At 36.1% G+C, this 26,094-nt stretch overlaps 1 protein-coding gene across 3 annotated transcripts in view; it reads left to right on the plus strand.

Annotated features, from left to right (window-relative positions):
• Nucleotides 1–26,094, plus strand: part of LOC138307798 (fibronectin type-III domain-containing protein 3A-like) — a 127,575-nt gene that overhangs the window by 76,641 nt on the left and 24,840 nt on the right. For 2 of the 3 annotated variants that reach the window (XM_069248686.1, XM_069248688.1), the window contains exons 3-5: nucleotides 13,322–13,500; nucleotides 18,932–19,121; nucleotides 22,548–22,682. In XM_069248686.1, coding sequence (XP_069104787.1) covers nucleotides 13,322–13,500; nucleotides 18,932–19,121; nucleotides 22,548–22,682 — 504 coding nt within the window. The remainder of the gene's footprint in view (nucleotides 1–13,321; nucleotides 13,501–18,931; nucleotides 19,122–22,547; nucleotides 22,683–26,094) is intronic. The other variant, XM_069248687.1, reaches the window with a different exon arrangement.

Consider the following 26,094-nt stretch of genomic DNA (forward strand, 5'->3'; position numbering starts at 1 on the left):
TATTTCCTTACTTAGTTATGAATACCTTAATAATTAAGATAGTGCAGAATAAAGTTATATATTTATATTTTGGCACAAGAGTTAAGCAAGGACGATTAACTCTTGCTGTGTGCAAGTTCTCTTTGTAAAGAGCAGGAAATCGTTTTTTATTTCCAACATTCTTTAAGGATTGCCTTGAAATGTTTGCTGAATACCTCAGGATCATCTGAGCATGAAGGTGTAATAGTAATGATCTTGGCTGGTTAAGCTCGCATCACCAGATTCATTCATAAATAGCATGACAGGGTTTATAAAATACAAACAGGTTAAATAATATGTGCAGTTTCGCTTTAAAAAAAAAAGCGGTTGCGATCTAATTGATAAATTTCCTTGCTTGGTGGTCTCATTGATTCGCCCGTTGTGGAGTACAGTGTTGCCGATATAGACATATAAGTAAAGCAACATGATTGGATTTCAGTGATAGGTATATTTGTGAAAGTTTGATAGTAGATAATTGTACCGATATCTCCGCAGGTGCTTCCTTAACTAGGCCTAATAGAGGACTGCGGCAGTGAGTCATTCACAGTTTATATTGCAGGTCCTATATATATATATAGAATACTTCACTAATGTTTAGGCCTTAATAATATATTCACAGCTATATCTATGGTAGTAGTTATGACTTGGCCACTTATTGAAGTTTTATAATCATTCTCATAGGAATGTTTCAGGCCTCCATCATGTAAATGTGGGTTAAAATAACCTGTTACAAGTGTTTTTCCACCAGAATGTCAGAGGTTCAGGTATTTTGATCTATTTATGTAACTGATAACATGACCTTCACCTGAGCTATGAGATGGCCAACAGTGTAATTAAGGTTTTAAGAAAGCTGGAAATAAAAGCACATACATGATTTCGTTTTGAAGTTTTTGGCAAATTTTCTTCCCCTCCCTTTTTTGTTGGCAAATTACATTAATTAAATATGCCAAAAATATTGAAAAAAATAAAAATATAAAATAAACTAACTAACAAAAAAGTGAAGAAGAACAAATCAAATTAATTGCATAATAGCATAATTATGTTACATTGTATTGATCAATTAACTCATTATTCAAAAGCATAAATGCATTATGTAACAATGTTAGTGACTTTCATGTAGAGTCTGTTTGAATGAACGAGCAGATCTAATGTAGCACTTCCTTGCTAAAAAAGACGGAAACAGCTCCAGTGTCAGAATGAGATATGTTACCTGTAATTACGATGTTACGGAAGTATTTTAGTTGAAACAACATTTGGAGAAGGAAATGCTCTTCATTCTGAGGAAGAGCAAAACATAAATTACTAGAAAAATGGGCAAACTCAGTGCTTATTTAAGTTTTATGGAATTTAAAGGTGAATCTTGATGGAAATGCATGTTGTTGGAAGAACTATATATCAGAACTGTATTACTGTAAGTGAAGTTCTGTTAGCCATTTTAGGATCTTGTATACATCTTTGAGGAAATTGTTAGAAATTTTAAAAGATTATTAAGATTCATATCAATCAAAATTGCAGTCAAAATTATCTGTTAAAGGATCAGTTCTCAACTACATGGTTACCAGGGCAACAAAGATTTGAAAAAAGCAAGCTCTCAAATAGTGAATAATTCAGAAATACCTCTATTTTAAGGGTAACTGCCAGAGAGGTGTGAGGTCTAATTGTCTTGGTATTAATTGATGACCTTGTCACACCTCAGAGATGTCATTTGGAGACTTGACGTCATGGTATACTAATTTCATAAGTTTCATTGATGAGTAGATTAAATTGCATGGGAAGACATTGTGTAATATAGCACAGCAATAACTGTCCTGGTTGTTCACACAGAAACAATTGCCTATGTATGCAGGAAGAAAAGGGGGAAAAGAGGACGGGGCTGAAGAAGGGGAGAGGGGGGACCTTTGCCTCAGGCTTACTGGCTTTAAATAAGAATCTTGCCCAATAGTGTGTACTTTTCTGGGAGCACAAAAAAAGAAAGATTTTATAGGAAATACATGCTTTTCTGAAGCTTTAATATGTATGACATTGCATGTGCATAAGCTTTAAAGCCAAATTTGTTTCTTTGTAAGGGCATGGAATCAATTGTTGATATTCATGGAAGTTTACCAGAAAGTCAAATTGGATACATTGAAACAGATTAGCCATAGAGTTTATTGTGTATTTATTTTTATGGAACTCTATAAAGATTAAGTTCTAAACTGTATTTTGTATGCTTGGGAGCTAAAGCAATAATGATCTTTCTAAATTCTGCGGAAGCTATCATTTCACTTAACCACTTTTTGTCAAGGGATTTGGAAGAAATGGTTTGCGTTCCTGGACGAAGTAAAATTTGAGGCTCAGTGCTACACTAGTTAAAATTACTTCATGTTATTGCAGGCCAAAAGAGCACTTTGAGTGATATCTGAATAGGAATAGAGTCTTGGAGCAGTTTATTGATACATTCAATATTTGTGGTGTATAGTTATTGGATAAAGTTCTCTTGTATGTAAGTATGCAACATCAGACAAACTGGCATTGGGAGACACTTAAAAATCTGGATACTCAGCTCAGAAACATTACTCTGGAGAAAATGTGCCAAGGATAAAATTAATGTAAAACTGATCCAAAATGTTTGAAATGCTTCTACCTCTTTTTAGTGTTGAAAGGCCGAACCAATAATGCTTTATTCTTTCTCGGTTGATCTTTGATCAAAACCGTTGAGAATTTAACAGAAAAAAAAGCCAAGAACCTGCCATTTGTATGGATATGTGCAAACTCAAGCTGGCTACAGTAAAAGTACAGGGGATGGGAAGATGAGGTACCTGTTGATTATAGCTACGCAGGATGTACAGAGATCTGGCAAACCACAAAGGTCAAATTGTAGAAAAAATGAAAGAAATCTTCCTTTGTAGTAGTTATAAGCTGGAGGTGATGCACTGAGTACTACGGCTTGTCTGCTATAGTTTGATGACTTCCAGAGCTGGTAAATCCGGAAAGGCCCATGTGTGTCTGTGTATATATCGGGATGTAACATCAGGCCCTCTTCCCCTGGACAGATCTGATCTGGCCAGCAGTTTGATTTATGTCTATAGTCTAGCTTTTTTCCCATTGTATTATTAAACTGTGGGTAATAACTTGCTAATACCCCAATTTCCTGGGCGAGAAATCAGATAGCATTATGGCCAGCCAACCGAAAAATGTAAGTAATAATCCTTGAGAAAAGCAAAGAGTTGTTGTGCAACATGAAGACCTTGTCTGAAGGACTCAGCCTTTATCAATCTACCTGATGTTTGAAATGCTGATGCCTCTTGGAGATTACACTGGGAGTGTGACTTTGTGTGATCCTACAGGATAGACGTTGGTGGAAGTTTTTATGAACTCCAGGAGTCTAGAAACTGCAGACAAAGTCGACTCATTCATTCCATCAAAGTAAAGGACGTATTGTACCTCTGTGTTTAATATCTAGATTTCTGGAAGGTCAGCGACCCTATTACTATATAGGTTTTATCCCGGTCTATGTTTCTCTGTCAATAGAAGGAAGAAAAAAAACCAGGTCTTTGATCCTGCTGGACGTAAATGTATCTATCTACATGTTTTAAATAGGCTAATGTCATGTATTTATGTATAATTGCCTGGGATTGGGTTAACACGTAGGTTAGAAAAGGGGTGTCACTTGAGTTTGACCCGTCTTTTCTGAATGAAATCTGAAATTTTCACACCAGCAAGTCAACACGGGTAAGGCACATGCAGACACAGGGGAATAAAGGCTTCCATTGAGCTCTCATGTCATGTGTGCCTCAAGGTCACAGCCTCAAGGTCATAGGTTTAATTCCAAGGATCATGGTATGTTAATGAATGTCTGGTGTTTTCCAGACATCAAAAGGATATGTTGGTGTAATAGTTTGTTTATGTTCTACTTTGTAACATTAAAAATATATAAAATTATGAGAAAACACCACATTTTAACTTTAACATGGAAGTTAAGGTAACTATTAGTTGTGTAATAGGAGAACCTACCAATACTGTGCATTGCTTTGCATTGCAACAACCTGTCCATTGTGAATGTGTAATGCATTATAAGCTTGATTGATTCTTTACCAAACAAATATCACTACAGGGCCATTGGCATATAACACAATTAAACAGCTACTGTGCAATCACACATGTTTTGAAAGCTCAGCAGAAAGCTGTTGATAAAAAAACTAAATCATGCTGATAAATTGCCAAGGTTTCAATTTCAGAGGTCTTGATATGGCTGTATTATGATGGGAAGTACAGGGGCACACATCACGTCTTCTCATACCAATAAATGGTTTGAAATAATTTCACTCAACACTAACAATGTTCAGGTATCTTGCACTGGCTCGCATTCAGCTGTTAGACAAAGGTTTGAAAAATTACTCGCTGAACAATTACTTACTTACAAATTAATTGAGGAATTTAAATATCTGAATTCTTCTCCATGAGTACACTGCTTCCTTTCAGTATTCCATTCTGAAGTGTTACTTACAAATTACTTCAAAACATGCCTGCTAATGACGGTTTTGCCCTCAGGGTGATGATGGGGATGAACGAGGGAGCTGTTTTGCAATTCCAATGCCTATAGACTACCGATCAAGAGTATAGAGACTGGGCGAACTATTGGAACAAGTCCATGGTGATTAATTCTGCAATGTTTGGTGCATTTTCATTGAAACTTTGGAGTCTGTCCCATAAAAAACTGCTGTTCTTTTCCAAATACTGGTGCATGGGGAGTTAATTTGCTTTTGTCCAGACGGACTGAAAGACGTCTGATGCATAGAGAGGTGCACAGATTGTTGGAAGGATATCAGTTAAGTAAATAGAAATCATTGAATTTAATGTCTGAAGTTCTCATGAGCTAAACAGTAACTGGAAACTTTTCTTTTCTCACTGGTAGCAGTTCAAGTTTGATGTCTATAATTGTAGCATTGAATCTATCAAACTAGGATGCCTGTTATTTTTTCAAAGACGGCAATTCAGCTTCTGACATTTTAATATTCATATCAACATGGCAAACCAAAAAGCAACATATAGGTTTAGCTAAAAAAATTGGCATCTGATGTTGATTAATCAAGCTTTGTCTTGATGTTGATTTCTAAACATTAATTAATCAGGCTTTGTCTTATTGATCAATTGAATATTTGTCTCAGTTGGAAAGTATGTATTCAGCATAACTTTGGTGATACAGAACAACTCTTGTTTTCCATCTCAAAGAATATTTTTCTTAGCTTCATCATCAATAAATTATCCAAATTTTACTTCTATTTAAGTCTTATTTATCCTTGTCATTAGTCAGCAGGAGTGTTAATTACACATTGTACTTTGTACTTGATGAGTAGAGGAAAGAACAGAGAAACACTCTAGTTATAAGTGGATTAGGGTAGTGATGGATTAAGGACTGATAGTTACTACAAGAGGTTTCACATGCATCTCAGCATCTCTGTACTGTTGCTCAATCTGTCTTCGCCTACCATGTTGTCCTAGATTTAGACCTGACCCTCTTTCCAATTCCCATCTTTCCATTTGACACAGGTCTTCCCTATACAGTCTTGTTCATGTACATTCTATATTAAGACTTTCCCATACAACTTGAACCATTATATGAACATGACCCATCTAATTGGATCTCCCCCATCACAGTGCTTCTCTTGTCCCAATATTAAACCTTTCCCTCCCCCGCTTCCCATCCTGTGTTCCAGTTTGAAGCCTTTCTTTTGCAGCCATGATATCCTGTTGTCGCTAGCTTTGACCATAGCAAATTTAAAAAAAAAAAAAACCATTATATTAAATACATTTCTAACCAGAGAATATTGAGAAAAAAAGTTAGGGTCTTATGCTGCAAATTGGTTTCCAATCAAACTATGTTTAATGAATAAGCTCAGATAAAATGGTTTATGATAAAAAATGTTTTGTTTTGGATTGTTCAGAAACATATATAAATAATTAATTTGATGTTCAGTGGACATGCTAGCATTCATATACACCAGCTTACCTAAATTGTAGATAATATATATTACATATCATCAAATGTAAAACTAGATTTCTTTACCACAAAACCTGACTAGCCACATGTCCCTAAACCAGTGGGCATATATAATATTACAGTGTCGCGTCTAGGAGTAAAGAAATAGCCTTTGTGTGTATCATATGTTGTATGTATGTAAAATACATGCATGGATGACAATTTTATGAATGGATTAGCGGTGGTGGGACATCTTAGCTGCGGTGGGATTCAGGAAATCCTGTTATATTGTTTGCAGTGGAGAGAGTTCCCACCGCGCTGTGATGTTACCTTGAATGAGTGAGGCGGGCGAATAAGTAGCAATGGTGATTATCTTCTGCAAGTAGAACGATGTTTGTTGGTGGCGATATAAACATATGTGCATCCCCTACTAAATGTCCAGGGATATTTGCTAACACATGCAGTGAGAAAGCGCCTGGGTTTATGAATTGGTATTAACGGCACTTGACAGGGAATAACATACCACTACTACTATTGTTTTATTGTGGGAGGAGGTCATGTCAGGCCCAACTGCCGCATTGTTGATGAGGCACCATTTCTGACATTTCCGGTTGTACCTGACCATATTTATTGGTCGTGGTTGCATAATCAGCTTCGTGACTGTCTGAGCACCATAAACTGTTGTGACTCGACAGCATGGTGATGTACACATGTAGGACGGAACCTATCCTGTATTGTATTATATTGCAGGCTGTGTGATGTCCATTGGGATTAGAGCATGCAGTATATTGTCACACTTGAAATGTCCTCAGATTTGAGTGATGTCCCACTATAGACATTAATTCTTATTGCATTTGACAAAAACTTAATCTGTTAAAATATATGCCAAAACTGTCTGCAAAATAATTTGACCTACTAGAAAGAAAAAGACTGGCTATTTTCATTAGTTTTGCATGAAAAATAACAGTTGACTCATCAAAATATTGAAAATTATTCATAATTACTGAATCATGAGAGTTGTTGATAAAACTTTGTTCTCTATGATTAAACAAATATAATTTCTGTGATTATATTAATAAGCAGTACTTATCTACCCACACACAACCAGCCAAGTAGAGGTCATGACCTTTCTGCATTTAACTGGATATTTTATTTCTATGATTAGTTTACAGTATCTAGCCCTAAACAATAGAAACACATTCAATAAAAAATGTAATTTTGGTAAAAACAATGCATTAAAAATGTACAGTAAATTGTTGAATGGCCTATTGTTATAAATATCCCTGCTTGAATCTGTATAAAGCTGTAGCTATTATAGGAGTTTGGATTAGGTGAATATATAGATCCTAGGATGTGTAGAGATATCACTGAACCAGTAGACAATAGGGAGACAGGTCATAAATCCTGGGTTGTGATGATCAGTATATGGGGGTTTACTGTGCCAGCCTTGTGGCAGGAATCACTCCACAATGACTCCCAAAAGGTCTATCAACTTGAAGGCAATGCTATCTTTCCTGACCGGAATCATAGACCTTTATTAGCCCAGCATTCTGACTCATTTGTATGGCAAAACTCTATGGTGAATTGGTCATGACCATGCCTGAGAGGGGCATGTTGAATTGGTTATCACCAGCCTGAGAGGTGCATGGTGAATTGGTTATGACCAGCCTGAGAGGGGCAGGCAGCTCTGATGAACTGGAAATAAGCTGCATGCCCAAAGATTATTCTGGCTGTAATAAGCATAGCAAAACTCTATGGTCAATTGGTAATCACCTCTATGATCAATTGGTCATCGAAAGCCTAAGAAAGCTGGGGCAGGAAACTCTGATAGAAGGGAACTAAAATGTATGCTTGATATCTCCATAAATGTTTAACATAAAAAAGTTGCTGCTGACTGTTCGTAAGTGCTTATGTGATCTGTCGATGACCTACATATTGACTTTTGACCTTAGCATGTCTTGATCACATGTCATCATAAGAATGTATCCAGATGCTAACTTCAGAAGTAGTTACAATCTCCAATTAGATTGAGCTTTTCAGGGGTTGAACAGTAGGACAGAGCACTTGTCTCCTATCGCACATGTCAAGTACACTTTAGCTAGACAGCTGGAAGTTTCTGACACTCTCAAGAAACCTTTAATGACCGAATTCTACATTTCATATAAGTAATTGGGCCTGTAACATTTATGTATAGCAAATAATCTGTTAAATTCATTCATTCATCTATATATATTCACTACCAACCTCCACAATTTTGAGCTTAGAGTTTCAAATATAGACCGAGTATAAAACACTATCCAGTGCAATTAATTATAACTCTATAATTATAATTATAACCTGGTACTTTGTCTGTCATAATAATTTTCAGTAAGTTAATATGCTTAATTAGAATTTAAGTTTCAATCTTAAATACACTGACATAAAGTTCCGTCAGTTTAATGCAACAACTGTTGCATAATTACCTTCATCAGAGGTCATTATAACATGGATATTGAGTAGTAATGACAAGTTCGTGATTTTTGGTTAGGGATTGAAATATATATGAATGACGACAATAGTAGGGTTTGTTTGGGCATTCAATGATCTTTGATGACAACAGCAAGAGATAAAAAAAGCAGCCGCCATGTTATGCATGTAGGTAAAGTTTTTATGCCAATTTTATAACTTTATACAAAATATTTAGAAAAAGTTTTGCTGTACAAGTTGGAAAATAAAGCTTACATTTCATTTCTGTGATTGTTATAGTTTCTGTAAAAATAAGAGTAGACTTGGTATATGTTTTAAAGCATATTTGATGCAAGATATGTTCCTTCTGTAGATTTATGAGAAATATGATCTGGTTTGTTGAACCTTATGAATGTTTCAATTTGGCAGATTTATCTTTCCATTGCCTTTATGATGCATGCCAGCTCATAAAAAAATGAAAAATTTGGTTGAGTTGTGTGCTAAGTTAATTGATGGCTTTAGCTGTGCCTTGGTTCTTTTCATATTACACCTTCCTATCTTTGTACGAAGGAATTCTAGACTTTTTAGACGATGTTTAAACTTCCAAATAATAAGTATTTAACACACATGTAAGCTTCAAAGTGGCTATTTAATTAGTTATAAAGCAAAAGAGATGCCACTATCTTACAATGTATCAGGTCACAACTATAATATAAATCAGGATATGTTTGAAGTTCTGGCAGGTTTTGATCAAGTAGGATGTATATAATAAAAGGTAAGGTTGGTACAGTGGCTGGAAAGTCCTGCCTGGGGTTATATAGGAAACACTTGTTATCATGTACTCTACAAATAGAACATCTCTACACCTTTGATGTGGTGACCTTGTTTAATTTTGATGGTCTGTTTCAGATCTTTAGTGTCTGGGTATTGGAGAGGAGTGTAGGTGTATAGCATTTCTCTGGGTACCAACATCTCCATGTCTGTCTAGGAAATCTTCCAAGTATTGATCCTGCACAACCTCATTGCTGTGCTTTAAGACAAAACTTGGTTTGTACTTCAGGTTGAAATCTTATTTGTTCTGCATCTTTCAGTTGATGCAAAATTCTAGCCATCTTTCTTTTTAAACAATTAGTCTATACATCAGGCTTTTTCCACAATGTCATCTGACTTTAATTCTGCTTCTGTGTCTGCGCTGTGACTTCAAAACCATTGTAGAGCAATTGCTAGTCAGTGGTTTTTCTCTGGGTACTCTGACTTTCCTCCATCACCTAAAACCTGTCATGTCCTTAAATGACCTTAGCTGTTGATAGGTCCTTAAACCAAACAACAAATATTCTTGCAAGGTTATTCAAGTTAATTAAGGATCTGCATTAAATTCAAGGAGGCAAACACTTTAATATGAGGTTAAGGTGTTTTTTCCTAGCCTTGAATATGGCCACATGCTGACTGCATTAATAAAAAAGAATTGATAATAATGTTATCTATATGAGAAATTAATGGTTTTCTGTAAACTATTGTTGTACAAGTGGACCTTAAAATCTGCTGAATGAATTTAAAGGTTATTTCTTTTGGTGGCACTGCTACAGAAATGTAGACTTGATTTGATACAGTCTGTTTGACTTGTATATTGATTGAGAATCAATCAATGAATCAAGTTTTTAACGTACCAAATTACCTGAATTGTAAAAATTTAATACTGAAGTGTTTGAACATGCAAAGTAAGTAAGAGACAGGTAGTAGATTGATGGCCCATTGCAAAATACCTGTTATATCAGGTAGGTGAGCCGTTATATAACTGACGTCCGCTATTTTTGGAACATTTCGTGGTCTCGTTTTGGAATGACGTGCTGAGATGTGTGTATTAACATTCATCATTTATAACGTTGACAATCTAATTATGTTTTTAATGTATACATAGTAACTAAATGTCAAGTATTTGACAGTAATTTGAGAGAGGTTGATTTTTAAAATCCAGACCTCATGTAATACCGTTTTTAAGATTCTGTTCTGTACGGCTGCTGCTAGATTAGCAATGCTATTTCTTTGTTGAGATACGGGCCTGTATACAGGTACAATATGTACCAGTATGTATTATAATTATCTTAGACTTAAAACGTCTTTCAGATGTAGAAGACTGATACACCCATGACTTAACAACATTCCTATACTATATAAATCATGGAGGATTTGGTATATATTGAGAAATTGACGTACACCTGTGTGATCTCAGGTAAACTTTATGCATTTAATGATCTGCCTACCTGACTAAGCCTACATTACAGATATTAGTCACCATCTGTATAGATCTCCTGCTTTTATTACCATCAAGTACAATGTTGTAGAAAGTGCAATAGTTCACATTAAAGAAGCAACACCCTGCAAAGGTTGACTTTGCAACCTATCGCATCTATAGAAACTTAAAAGGTTTCCTCAGTCTATGGGAACAATCTTATTTTGGTGATTTTGTTTTGGACGTGGAATGATGGAATGGGAGTAATCATTTTTTCTTACAAAATTTGTTTGAGAGAACCAAAACACAAACTGTCCAAGTTACAATACAATCAATATTCATATATTTAGGTTATAGAGAGTGCTTTGGTAGAACGTCTCATGCACTTTTGGTATAACATTGAAAGTGTTGTTCACTGCCCTGAATGTGCAGCATCATACATATATTAAAGCATTATAGGGTTTTGATGGTGTGATTACACCTTTCAAATACAGGAGATTGTGTATATTGGAAGGCTTAAGTAGGAGTATTGACACATGCTTGAATAGCATATTTATAGCTTAAGATAAAATACCATGTATTGTGGATTTATAAACAAACCGTGCCCTGCTCCCCCCTCTTCTTAAGTTCCTGATTTATGTGTTTTTCAATAGAACCATCTGGCCTGTCAGGTGTAAATCTGTAAACACCTGTGGTCGAGACTTTGTTTACACCAGAGGTAGTTTTATGGTTAAGACCGTTATAACCTTGATACTTATCTCACTGTTTTCTTTTTTTTGATACTTTACACAAAGCGCATTGAGGTGGATATTGCAACATTTATACTTCTGACTCAGGTGTTTGCTTTCAGACATCTTTTGTATAGTACGAAAACAAAACAGTCTCTCAGAAATACTGCAATGTTCTTTTTTTATGTTATGCTGTATTCTGAGACGATTGTTTCTTTGACAGATTTTCCTGTAGTAATTAACACTAGCTGATTATGTTGTCTCATATAACGAAGGGGAAGATACAAATTTGGTTCACAATCTTTTTCCATAAAATCACCATGCAGCTGATGGAATAATTGAAGTGGCATTTTCAAATTAAAAATGAACAATATACTAGCTGGTCTATGCCAATATGATTTGACCTAAAGGCCAAAGGTCAAATAAAAGCACAGAAGTCAAGGTCATATGTCAAGCTTAGAGGTCATAATGTTCAGTATTGTTTCAGATATGCAAAGGTTTAGAAACCTGTTTACAGATGTGTTTTGAATAAGACATTTTGCATTTAAACAGAAACTTTTTTCATTGATAATTCATATTACTCCTTCTGTGAATGCTATGGCCACATGTGAATTTTCTGATGGACAAATTGAGATCTGTTATTGTGTTTGGGTATCATTACCCTGTAAAGCATAATGGATAACCACCTGTGTGCATTACACCTGTGGCCGAGCAATCATTGGTAATTAGGAAGCCACACCTGTGTATATGCAGATAGGTTTAGTCATTACTTAGTGACATTGAGAACCCCAATCTGCCATCATTAACCTTCAGAAGTTGGCAATGAGGAGAAAACTGGTTTTAAATATGCCAACTTTTGGCATGGTCCTAAGTGTTGTGGTCATAGATTGCTGCCTCCATTGGCAGTGATGTGGAGTCGGAGTCCCCTCTCAGATTCAGGGGTAATTAGGTGAATCAGCATTGATATTCTCCAATTTAACTTACTTTAGATCTTGTGAATGTCCTTATAAATATCATGCATTGCTAATTGATTTGCACCAAGTTATCGCATAACACCTGAGCATCGCAAGATGTCAGACAAATTATAAAGACATAACACGAAACCTGGAGAGCTCTATTTGATTAGAGGTTTCTGGTTTGCACAGCTCTATGATTAAACAAGCTGCAATGCCATTAATTTGAATAATGACCTGTTCTCTTACAATTATATACATTTTCGTCATAATGAAATATTTTACATTTTGTAATCAAAAGTGGTAAGTGGGGAAGGTGTCCCTGTGCACTACATTTTATAAACCCTTCACCTCAGGGTAGCATTGCTACTTAGCTGTTAGACCCATGAGGGGCAGTTGTAGGTACTTCTTGCTAGACGGCAGTTTTTCTCCAGGTACTCCTAGGTAATCTTTCACAGGTGTGTATAGTGCACTATACAGACAGGTGATTATAGGTTATACACAGGTGTGTCTGCTTCAGGTAGCCATTACACTTAATTGCAGATTGATGTAAATTGTACCCAAGAAAACAGGTGCACTTTGTTGACTTACCCAAGAGCACCCTTGGGTTATAGTTTGATTGATCGAGTCATGATGTACCTTACTCGTCATATTTTCTATTACACTTCCATAATGGATAAACTTATTAAAAATATTCTTTTACCATGCATAAAAAACCTATTACATGTATACACAATAAAATAGCACTAGTCAAAAAACACAGCATTTGTATATGAATTGCTTTTCACTAATTTTGTAACCATGTTTTCTTGTGTTTATAATTTATTGGTCATACTAACAATTTTCTTTTTCCTTTCAAAGGGGAATGTTATCAATTGGTGATACAGCATTCAAGAATGAAGACATATTCTTAATCAATATAAAGAATTGTTATGCTTTAGGTACTATAACACAGAAAGTTAATGAATGTATGTTTTTGTCTTTGCAGGTCCAGCCACAGTAAGAATGGTATCTAACACAGGACCACCTTTACCTATGCCAATGCAGGTGCCTCATGGTCACATGGTACAACAAATCGTGGACGAGCATGGCATACTGACCCACGTGATTCTATCCCCTCAGCCGCCACAGGGCATGCCAGTACAACCTATGACGGTAGGATGCTATGTATGTATTTCTGTTTTCCCCATTTCTCTCTTCGTCAGATTGGCCCGTTGTCCTGCTGATCGCCTGAATGTCCGGTACGCCTGCCTGCTGTCCCTGCCAGCTAATCGATCTGTGTCTGGTCAGACATTGACCGGTCAATCCAGACCAAGTGGCAGTTAATATGCTTGCTGACTGTCTGACTGTTAGAGCTGCCTTGTGGTTGGTGGGATGTGCTGCTCCAATCATCTATAGCTGCCTTGTGATTGGTCAATTGGATATATTCTCAGCTGCTTTTGATTGGTCAATTTGATATGCCTGAATCTGTTTTGTGATTGGTTGGTTGTATTAGATTAATCTTGTCCTAGAATGGACATTGGATAATAATTAATTGGCCTAATAAAGCTGATCTTTTTCTTTAAATATTATGTTATAAGACAAAGAATCTCTTTACAAAGCCTAATCCACCTATTAAGCATGTGTTTCCTTGTGACGTCTATATCCATACTCTTTGTTTTACACGTCGATTGTCATTAATTACTTGTAACATATCGTGTCATAATGTGTCTGTCTTGTCTGGAGCATGTCTTAGTTTGCCCCTGTTGCCATGGCAACAATAATTCTAAGGAAAATGAAAGAAAACAAAAAAACAGCAAAATACCTTATTGTTAGGAGGCATTTATTCTTGCACAAGTCCTCAAAATTTGAAATTCTATATTTGCTCATGAAATGTTTTTATGTAATGATAGTAATTGCATTATAAATCATCACCTCAAGTTATACATCTGTCATGTATTGTGATGATAATTTATCTGGTCATCAAAATGTGAATTTTTTCTTACCTGTATGTGTTTTCCCAACCATGAGTATCGATGAAAAGTTTAGAGATTTTTCATGATTGATTGCTGGAAAATAAACTTCTGAGGACAGAGTGATACTATAAATGCTAAGTGATTTCAACATGCACATTATATATCTTATACTATCCTAGATAATGTAAACTTTTGTTACCATCCCAAAACCTTCCTTTCGTTAAACCAGACAATAGAATAATAGCCAACTTAGACCCCCTCTTGTCTTTCTCCAATTACAGAGAACAATTAGCCAGCTATTTCCTTCTTGACTGCATAGAAGTGTTTCATTGTGTTTTCTGTTTATGTACAACATCCTACAAGCAGTACAGGGTGGTAGTTGGGGGGGGGGGCATGTCAAGGTGACTTCTCTTTGAAGAATGTTGGGTGGAGCGAGGTATTCTTCCTTCCTGAAAACACAAGGGTGAAGGTCGTATCAGATTGGTGTTTCCGCATGGTGATGGGACCTTCTACCTATAATTGTCAACCTGGACTGCTTACTTATACAGTCTATCATCCATAATTTGTTGATCCTAGCTGTTTTAGTATTATTTGGCATTCAATACTGGACCAACTTAACACATTATTTATATTCAATGAGATTAAGAATATCTTATAGATTACATGTCTTGACAGTTCTTAGAGTTTGAAATTGCTTATTTCAAACAGCGGCTAAGTAACTCAGATGCAGTATAAATTTTGAAAAATACTATTCAAGTTTAAACATGTCCATGAGGATAGGAAAAGATCAATAAATGGTCAAACCGGGTTCTTTCTCATTTAAGATGAGAAATGTGGGCCTCTTTTTAAGAAATTTCCAGGAGTAAACTATATTTCTGGAATTTGGCTAAAATTTCTAAAGAATCGTTTGGAAATGTGGTCCATTATCGGTCTCCAAAAGCCCCTAGAAGTTCTGCCAAGGGTGGTAGAAGTTCTGCCAAGGGTGGTCTTTTCTGTAGTAGACATGGAAAATGTTTTTTGCCAACTCATGTACTGGTATTCATTTTGTACTTCAAAGAACAGTCACCTGCGATATTAAAATTCTATCAGCTCGTTAATAGTTTAGTTAATTAAACTTGAAAGCAAGCAAGGTGCTTGTTAAATTACTGTGGTATGCAGGATTGTTTACAATGTATGTCTCACCAACTTACAGCGTGTTTATTGTATAGAAACAAATATGCAGTGTACATTCTTATCCCTGGTTGTTGTCTCACTTGTGTCAAAAGCTGGTCTACAGATTCAGCCTTTTCAATTATACAGCATCCTCTAGGGTCTGCCGTATTGCTAAAGATGATAAAGTTAGCTGACAATTCCTGTATAGCCTATATTTCATGTTTCCTTAAATGTGCAGACGTGGAAATGCAGAAGAGATTCATCATTCGCCACAAGAGATACTAAACATTGCAAGATGCTCATTATATTAATACTATAGGATGGCCTTGTTTTTCATGCTAGAGGCCTTGTTTTGTTTTTAGCATTATCAAGATACAGAAGTCCTAAAGGGAAGGCTAGAATAGAAAGGAAAAGTGACAAGTTTAATTGTCAAACTTTATATACTATAAAGTCTACATATATTATTTCATAGGAGGTATTATTCTGTTTCTACCCTATTTATCTATTAGTTACAAGTAAAAAGCCTCATTAAGAATTCATGATATTTTTAGATTTCTATTGATTTTTAACTCAATTTAATTAAACCTAAGCTGCCTTGTGTGTTGATCTGCTATCACCCTACAGGACCATTGTTATAATAAAGCCTGACTTAACCGACCACTGACTTAACTGACCACTAACTTAATTGACCACTGACTTAACCGACCACTGACTTAACCGACCGACCACTGACTTAACCGACCACTGACTTAACCGACCACTGACTTAACCGACCACTGACTTAACCGACCACTGACTTTACCGACCACTGACTTAACGGACCACTGACTTAACCGACCACTGACTTTACGGACCACTGACTTTACCGACCAGTGACTTTACGGACCACTGACTTTACCGACCACTTACTTAATTGACCACAGAGTTAACTGACCACTTACTGAACTGACCACTATTTTATCCAGCCACAAATTTAACCGACTATTTAATTAACTGACTACTAACTTTTCCTACCACTGACTTATCCAATTACTGACTTAACTGACAATTATCTTAACTGACCACTAACATAACTGACCAATGACTTAATTGACCTCTAAATTAACTGACCACTGACTTAATTGACCTCTAAATTAACTGACCACTGACTTAGTTGACCACTAAATTTACTGACCATTCAAACCCTTTGTTTAATGGAATTATTTTCAAATTTTAGCCATATTACACCAAAATTACTCATGTAAATTCCCTCCCTTTTTTACCAATGTCTGCAATTTTTGTGAGAAAAAACTCTGAACTTGTTTCAACATTGATTATCTGCCATAGAAACAGTGCTTATGCAAAGTATGATAATACGTGCACTGCGACATGATGATATTTGATAGTGTTGAGCCTCTCAACGACAGCTATTGTCTTTCTGCTGTGTACCAGTGTAACCTACAAGGCTTTTAGATTATTTGATATTATGATAGCCATAAACGCCATGCTTAGAAAAATAATCAATATCATATTCATTTAATTATTGTATTGTTTTCTCATTTTCTTTTTCTTGTTGTTTAATGCATAATCATAATATCGTTATGGGTTGAATGATTATTAAATAAAGAATATTTCAAGACAGCATGCATTTTCTTATTGAAGAATTTATTGCTGCTTGCTGATTTTATTTCATGTTCAAACCATTAAAGTAATTAGTGAATGATTCATAAAGGAAGTACTAATTTTCTCTGCCATCTAATGTTAGGTATAAGTTCAGCTTGGCTTGGTTAATGTAATCAAAAATATTTCATATAATTGCTTTACAAATAACCCAAAGATACCTTGATTTTAACATTGTTTATTATTATAAGCTGAAATTTTCATGTTCATAATCTTAAAATTTGTGAATTACAGATATCAACAATGATTAAAATATGATTCAAGGAAATAAGTTTTCAAATATTTGAAAATTTGATGATTCCTTAATGGTGCATTATTTTGAATTTCACTATGAAGATTATATTTTGTGTTTTCCCATGGGAATTTCTAATTAATTTGGAATGATGTCCTGTAAAAGTAATGTGGTCATTTTTTTTCCTCTTCAACTACTGGTGATAGAATTAAACACTACTATACTTCTGTAAGCCATCTTTCGCAGCTACGATTTTTCCCAGATGTAAAAATTGAATGGAATTACTTATCACTATAAATAAGGTATTGGTGCATTTGCTGAAATAAACTTTCACTTACCGTATTCGACCCAATAAGCGCCCATGTCCATATAAGCGCCCTACCCCTTTTTTGAGGCCTCGATTTCAATTGTCCACGGATAAATAAAGACCGACAATACAAAATAATGTCTATAGATTTGCAATAATTTTGTCTTATTAGCACCTTTTCATATTTTTAGCTCACCTGGCCCGAAGGGCCGGTGAGCTTATGTCATGGCGCGGCGTCCGTCGTCCGTCCGTCCGTCCGTCCGTCAACATTTCCTTTAAATCGCTACTAGTCATAGAGTTCTGGATGGATTGTAACCAAATTTGGCCACAAACATCCTTGGGGGAAGGGGAACAGAACTTGTATAAATTTTGGCTCTGACCCCCCGGGGGCAGGAGGGGCGGGGCCCAATAGGGGAAATAGAGGTAAATCCTATAAATCGCTACTTGTCCTAGAGTTCTGCATGGATTGTAACCAAATTTGGCCAGAAACATCCTTGGGGGAAGGGGAACAGAACTTGTATAAATTTTGGCTCTGACCCCCCGGGGGCAGGAGGGGCGGGGCCCAATAGGGGAAATAGAGGTAAATCCTATAAATCGCTACTTGTCCTAGAGTTCTGCATGGATTGTAACCAAATTTTGCCAGAAACATCCTTGGGGGAAGGGGAACAGAACTTGTATAAATTTTGGCTCTGACCCCTCGGGGGCAGGAGGGGCGGGGCCCAATAGGGGAAATAGAGGTAAATCCTATAAATCGCTACTTGTCCTAGAGTTCTGCATGGATTGTAACCAAATTTGGCCAGAAACATCCTTGGGGGAAGGGGACCAGAACTTGTATAAATTTTGGTTCTGACCCCCGGGGGGCAGGAGGGGCGGGGCCCAATAGGGGAAATAGAGGTAAATTCTATAAATCGCTACTTGTCCTAGAGTTCTGCATGGATTGTACCACCCAAATTTGGCCAGAAACATCCTTGGGGTTAACAGAATTCGTATAAATTTTGGCTTTGACCCCCTGGAGCAGAAAAAGTGGGGCCCAATAGGGGAATTAGAGGTTAATATTCAAATTCCTTCAGAAAATAAACAATGAACTTGTATTCAGAACATTACTTGGCATTACCAACCAGGTGAGCGATACAGGCCCTCTTTTCATATTTTTTCAATTTTTAAACACCCTGGGAGCTTATTGGATTGAATATGGTATATACAGAATTGTTGAAAGTATATTGCAAGCAAAAGAAAGTTGTTTTACAGTACAATTTCTGTTATGGTAATAATAGTTTGTTGTTTTGTTTATAGGGTGGACCAAATAACAGTGCGCCACAGTATTACCAGGGCTACACGCCTCACTACCCTTCTCATCCTTATCACCACCACGCCCACCCCGGGGCATCATCTCATGTCCCCGCGGGGGCACCCACACATCCTCATGGTACCCCACCCCCACCCAGCTGTAACAGCCTACCCAGTGGACCAGTTCATTCTCAAGGTAAGTCAAACAATCCTGTAATTCAAGGTCAAATATCATTCAACAAGGTCATCGTCAAGGTCAAATATATATATATCAGGGTATTATTACCATAGTGAGCATCCTCTTACAGTCGGAGGTCATTTACCATTATTCCAAGGTCATTCCAAGGTCATTATCATAAGGACATTTAGTTACGACAGAAATTTAAAATGATATAAGTTAAACTAGTGGGTATATCATACTCAAAAATTTTCAAAGACGACATAAGATGACATCTGAACGAGATAGCTATATTTTAGTTTCATGCTTAAATAACGAAGCTCAGTTCAAATTGCAGGAAAATTGGAAAGGGTTTTTAATAAGACTTTGCATTAAGCATTCCAACCCATAATCCAGAATTTTTTTCTGGTTTTCATAACAATTTGTAAAGCTAAAATGTTTGTGGAAAACAACAACATATTTATCATAAACCAAGCTTATTTTAACCTTCAAAGATATTTATAAAGAAAAGTTATGCATACATTTAGGATAGAACTCTTCTATCAGGCGCGGCAAGAATAGGTGTATAAGGGGAATCCCCATGTGATGTCACTTCCTGTGTAAATATCAAGCATATGGTGACACATCAGCAAAGCTAAACCAACAACAGACAGACAATTTAATTGACAATTAGCTTCTGTGTCTGTATCAAGGACGTTCTGGACCTATCTTGTATAGCCTAGATAGCACATATTGTCATTTGCTTTGTTGCCAAGGGCGATTGTATTCAGGTAAGCCATGATTAGCTATGTCTATTTTCACTTTAGGACAAATTCAGGTTAGCTTGTCCTGTCGGTTCACCTGTAGCACTGAGATTTATCTACTGAATGAAATTCCACTGCTTACATGAGCATGAAGGGTTCCTAGCTATTTTGCTCTGTTCGTGACCCATTATGTATATTTGCTATTCAAAGTGTGACACAGTTCAGAGCAGACCATGAATGCCTGTCTGTATAAATCTATAAATAGATGCGGGTTATGTACCTACCATTTACCTGTACTATCTACCTGTGTAGAGAGTGACACAGTTAGTATAGCACATTCGTCATTGTATCACTATACCTGTATAGCGGAGTTTAACAGTTAGTGATAATGTTTCAAATCGACCTTGATCAGCGTTATCTACACATATTAACTGATAATCATAGATGTATATATACACATATATCATTTACAAGCAGCAGTCCACTTAATTGTAAGATCAGTAAGGGGAAAAGGCTCCAGGGTTATTCATTGGTGACCATGTAGCATTCAGCAGAGCGTCTGCCTACTGTTAGGAGGTCCTGGGTTCGAACCTCAGTGGCCACAGGAGGTCCTGGGTTGAAATCCCAGTGTGGCAACTTGGCACCCAACTAAATATCCATTATGGAGTTTTCTCCTTCCCTGTAACAAATTTATAAGTTTTCCATTTCTCACCTGTATTTTCACCGCTTTAGTCCCATAATGTTGTATGTGTGGTGAACATTTCTATATATTGAATTTTGTCTGAGTCCTTATCAGTCGGCATGTTATACTGATGGAAGGCACAGGTCAAGGACATTTGATCATTTTGTAAACATCCTTAAAGATATATAACAGGGCCAGCAGTACGGTAAATAGGAATTAAAACTCAATTATTCATCTGATGTTTATGAGATTTTGGTGTAAGTAGTCAGGGCTGCAGAAATTTTATGTTGCGGATGTTGTTGTAACACAAAGCTGTGGATGATACCATGGTAACAATTTGGTAATGGATGCCAAACTCTCTTAGGAGAAATAACTGAATTAAATATTATAGTATTCAATGTAGGTTAAGTCAACCATTCTCACATGACTAGAATTCTTCGGGATGTTGTAGAAGATGTGTTCTCAAACACACATTACAGCCTGCTGGATAGAGGTCAAGGTGTCATGTTATTTAAGGCTTGTAGCAGTTGTATTGGATTCCCAGTGTAATCACTTAACCAGAAGAAACTAGTTAGAATGTACTCTAGCAGGTGAGGAGGCACTGTAGCTTGTGTTACATAACATACATCTACATCAACTGGTGGCCCAGTGGATCCAGAGTGGAACCAGAGTGGCCGGTGGTCCAGAGGTTAGGGGGTCCCAATATGGTGGCTGAGTGGTTAGGGAGTCTGACATGGTGGCTGAGTAGTTAAGGGGTCCCAATATAAGCTCAAGTCGTCAAAGTCAGGTTTTGACATAGTAACTGACAGGTCAATGAGTCCAGGTTCTTTTTCAGGCTTTTCTAAACTTCCACTGACCACAAATCCTGTCAATTCCTTAAGTTCACTTTTGATTGTAAAACCTAAATCAAAATGCAATAATTGTTTGTACCTCAATTAACAGGAATGCAGTCACAGACTACCAATACATTAGTTACATTGATTTGTTTTAAGTTGAGTCTAATTGTGTTTTAGATTGTGTTTCTTTAGGCCTATATCGGTGGTGACAGCTATACTTATCGATCTGTATAAACGACTTGTCTCGCCCAGATGACCTTTCAGCAGGAAATGTCAGGCTGAGGCAAATACTGACTAAAATCAATCAAGTTAATTTCCTAGTCACAATATCTAATCTATTTTCTAGCCAGGCCCTGTGCATGTAGTTTTAATTCACACCACAGTCATTATCGTGTTCAATTTATTTGTGTCTGCATCACGATTGTTTAAACTCTTTGCCAATAATAGACTTAAGTTCAGGAAGGAATGGTTAGTACACATGCATTTGACACAGCTAGAAACAAGCAGCAATACTTACAATGACATATGTTACAGGCTTAAAATGGAGAACATAAGTTGATATTCTTATAGTACTTCATGTGTAGGTTGTATGTTCAAATTAAACATCAAATACTGGGCATTTTGTCCTAAGGGAAGGGGGCACATGTCAACTCCAAATTGTTGTTAAATGACCAAATCTGTTAATGGAATGTCAAAGAAAATCTCAAAGAAAAGGTTATTTATAGCTTGGTTATTTTCTCCAGGTCAAGATTTTTTCTCGTTTTCGACTAAAATAAGAGATATTAAATTAAAGCAGTTTTAAAATTTCATGATTTGGCTGTAAAGGTCATACAGTGTATAACATCAATTTCCCAACAGTTTGCTGATGAATTTCCCATGACTAGCTAATTGGTATTTTATTTAGTTTTGAAGAAAAATCTTGATAAAAAGAAGTAGAATATAAAAGATTGAATTTGATATAATTATCGAGAATAATTGAAAAGTGTTAAATGTATTTTAAGATTTTAATGAAAGGTGAGAGTGCTCTTCACAGAGTTGGAGATGTTAAATCATCAAACATTGACATACTTAACCAATTTACACCTTTAACTGAAATACTTAACCAACATTGACAACAAATGGAAAATTTATATGTCGCAGAACAACTGAAGGTTTCTATTTCAAATTTTGATTTTTCTTGTAGGACCAAGTCAGCAAAGTTCAATGGAGAACAGAACAAATCGACAGAGGGAAAAAGTGCGTAAAAAATATTACCAGCGGCTGGAAGAAGGATTTTATAACCAAAGACCCCCTCCCCGGAGATCTCCAAAACCCAAAGGTGAGAAGATTGCTTCTTTCAAAATGATTTCGAAGTCATCAACCCCAAGTTTTAGAGAAGATAGCTTCTTTCAAATTAATGTCAAAGACATCAACCCCAAGTTTTATCATTTTTTCAGCAAGAATCATTGGTTATTATAGGAAATATTTCGGTACTGAAGGTGAAAGTTAAAATTTCCGGCATGGAGAGCTGTCAAGAGATAATAGATGATCATGGATGTGTTACACTATCCTCAACTCATTGTCAGAATACAATCCATTATAGGCTAGTGTAAACTGAAGTCCAGTGCAAACTCATACATCACCCCACACAACAATGTGCAGATCTGCTATGGGTCATTGAGTGATAAATGTGATCTCATTAGAGTTACCTCCCCTGTTTTTACCTAACCGATGTCCTGCATGGTACATGCAGCAATAGTAATAGAAAGTTTAAGAATATGGAATTTTTCACTTTTTTGTTGTTGATAAAAACTTGTTCATGTTAACATATACCATACTGTACTGTTGAAATAATGAAAAAAAAACAACATCAGTAATTGACAAAATCACAACATCATGCATGGAGTTACTTCCCTTAAATATCTGGGGGTCAAATCAGTTCAAAATTTGGGTGTATGCTAGCTGGACTGATGCCAGAGAAATAACCAGGTATTTAGCTTTGAGTGATCAGTGTGCACATGTGCTTTCTGTAAGATAGTGAAGTCCTAGAGGCAAACAAATCACATCCTGGTGTTCTGAGGCCACATAACACTTCAATTATCAGGTCTGCTTACAAAATTGATGGTGGAAGTGTACAGGGTAAAAAAAAAATCATATTTGGTTGTCAAAATGTCAAAAAATGTGGGTTTTGAAGAAAAACATATGAATATAAATTTAGAGCCATATGCTATACTTTAGTGGGATGGATCTATTTGAATATTTTCATTATACGCTAAAAAATTGTCCCTCAGGAGTTGTATGATGTATTCATCCTCTCTATGTATCCAGCTTGTTTCGTCAGTGTTGTCTAAGGGTCTCACCAGTTAAATGCTCTGTCTGTGTGTATCCCATCATGTGAGATATTTTCAGAGTTACAAAATCATTTCCGGGAACTTCTACTTGGCAAATGTTCAAACCAGATCAGAAATGATTCCAACAGACTACCTTGTTAGAGATAGGAAAACAGAAAGCCTTCACAGGTGGTACATTACTGAGGTCAACACTGGGGAAAACCGTGTAGGTGTTGTCAGACATGTATACAGGTAGTGTACACACATGGGCAGGCATACAACACATCTATATAACACATGAACAGGTACACAACACGTGTATGCAACACATGGACAGGTACACAACACATGAACAGGTACACAACACATGTATACAACACATGGGGAGGTATACAACATATGTATGCAATACATGGGCAGGTACACAACACATGAACAGGTACACAATACATGTATACAACATATGGGCAGGTACTCAACACATGAACAGGTACTCAACACATGTATACAACACATGGGGAGGTACACAACACATGAACAGGTACACAATACATGTATACAACATATGGGCAGGTACTCAACACATGAACAGGTACTCAACACATGTATACAACACATATATACAACACATGATCAAATACAACACATGAACAGGTATACAAAACACATGTAGAACACAAAGTCAGCACATCGACAAGTATATGATACATGTAAACAACACATGGACAGGTACACAACAATTGTATGCAACCCATATGGTCAGGTACACAACACATGAACATATACACAACACATGAACAGATACACAACACATGTATACAACACATGTATCCAACAAATGAACAGGAACACAACATGTCTATACAACACATAGACACATACACAACACATAAACAGATACACAACATATACAACACATGTATACAATAAATGGACAGGTTCACAACACATGTATACAACACAGAACATGTATGCAACTCATGGACAGACACAACATATACAACTCATGGACAGACACAACATATACAACTCATGGACAGACACAACATATACAACACATGTATACAACACATTTGTACAGCTACACAACACATAAACAGTTAAACAACATATACAACACATGTATACAACATATGGACAGGTACACAATGCATGAACAGACACACAACATATACAACACATGTATATAACACATGTACAGGTACACAACACATGAACATTTACACTACATATACAACACATGTACATGCATACAACACATGTACAGGTACACAAAGCATGTATTCAACCAGTACCTGTTACCGTACCAGACTGGAGACAGGTGTCATGTTTGTAAAAAGACAAAAAAGCAGACATCTGTGATACTGAAGGAAAACTTGTCCAATTTCTCTAGGGAGATATGTAATACTTGATGAATGCTACGAATAAAAACTGAAACAGCGGTGTCTCACAACCAAGGCAACATTTTACCCATTCGTATAGCTAGTTATCCTCGACTGGTCTTAATTGGATAATGGGCATATTTTTATCAAATGTAGGAAACCTCAGAAATTGATGGTTATAAAATGGTAATTATGGGATAGTGTTATGTTACTGAGGTAGCCCTGCTACAGATAAAGCCATGTCTATACTGGTGTTAGTCATAACACCAACAAAACACTGCCTACAAATTCTGATGAGTTAGCAAAAAAGTCTCTGGTGAAATTCTTGGTGTGTATGACCCAATTTGCTTAATTCAATCTTGCTGTAGATATGTTCCATGGATATGTGTAAAATATTAACGAACCAGGACAAGGAAATAGGTAAATGTGTGTAAACTAATCAGGTATAGAATTAAAGGGATTTAAGGTGAAGTTTTACAGCTTGTTATGAATATTGAGAGATTATATTAATACTCGTAACATTTCTCAGTAATAATGGCATGTAGAGAAATTCTTTGAAAGTAATTCGTAAAAATGGGGGGCAACAGTTGCCAAGTGGTTAAGATGTTTCAATTTGTCAACATTAGTCCTGCACCTCTTGAATGCCATAACTGACTATAATAGTGACGATTTTTTGTCAGGCACTCTGGCTTTCTACTCTTTAAATAGGTACATCTTTATACATGACACCGATTTTTTCAATGACCAATAAGATAAAAAAGACAATTCGAAGATAAACTCTAACTTGAAATATGAAATATTAGTATCAAAAGTACTTTTGAAAATATAGTTTAAGAAACTAAATTCAATTTTTATGTTAAATTGTTCTAATATGCTGAACTAAACCTATTAATCATGATTTTTCTGGCGATCTTCTTAATTTGATTTCTATTTGAATGATTTCAGCTGATGTATGCATTTCCATTCAAATTGCTGAACAAGATTTTATTATATGTTTTTATTTTTAATAAGGAAGTATGAAGAATTTCTAAAGATTCAG

The sequence above is a fragment of the Argopecten irradians genome, chromosome 14, assembly GCF_041381155.1.
Source record: "Argopecten irradians isolate NY chromosome 14, Ai_NY, whole genome shotgun sequence".
NCBI lineage: Eukaryota > Metazoa > Mollusca > Bivalvia > Pectinida > Pectinidae > Argopecten > Argopecten irradians.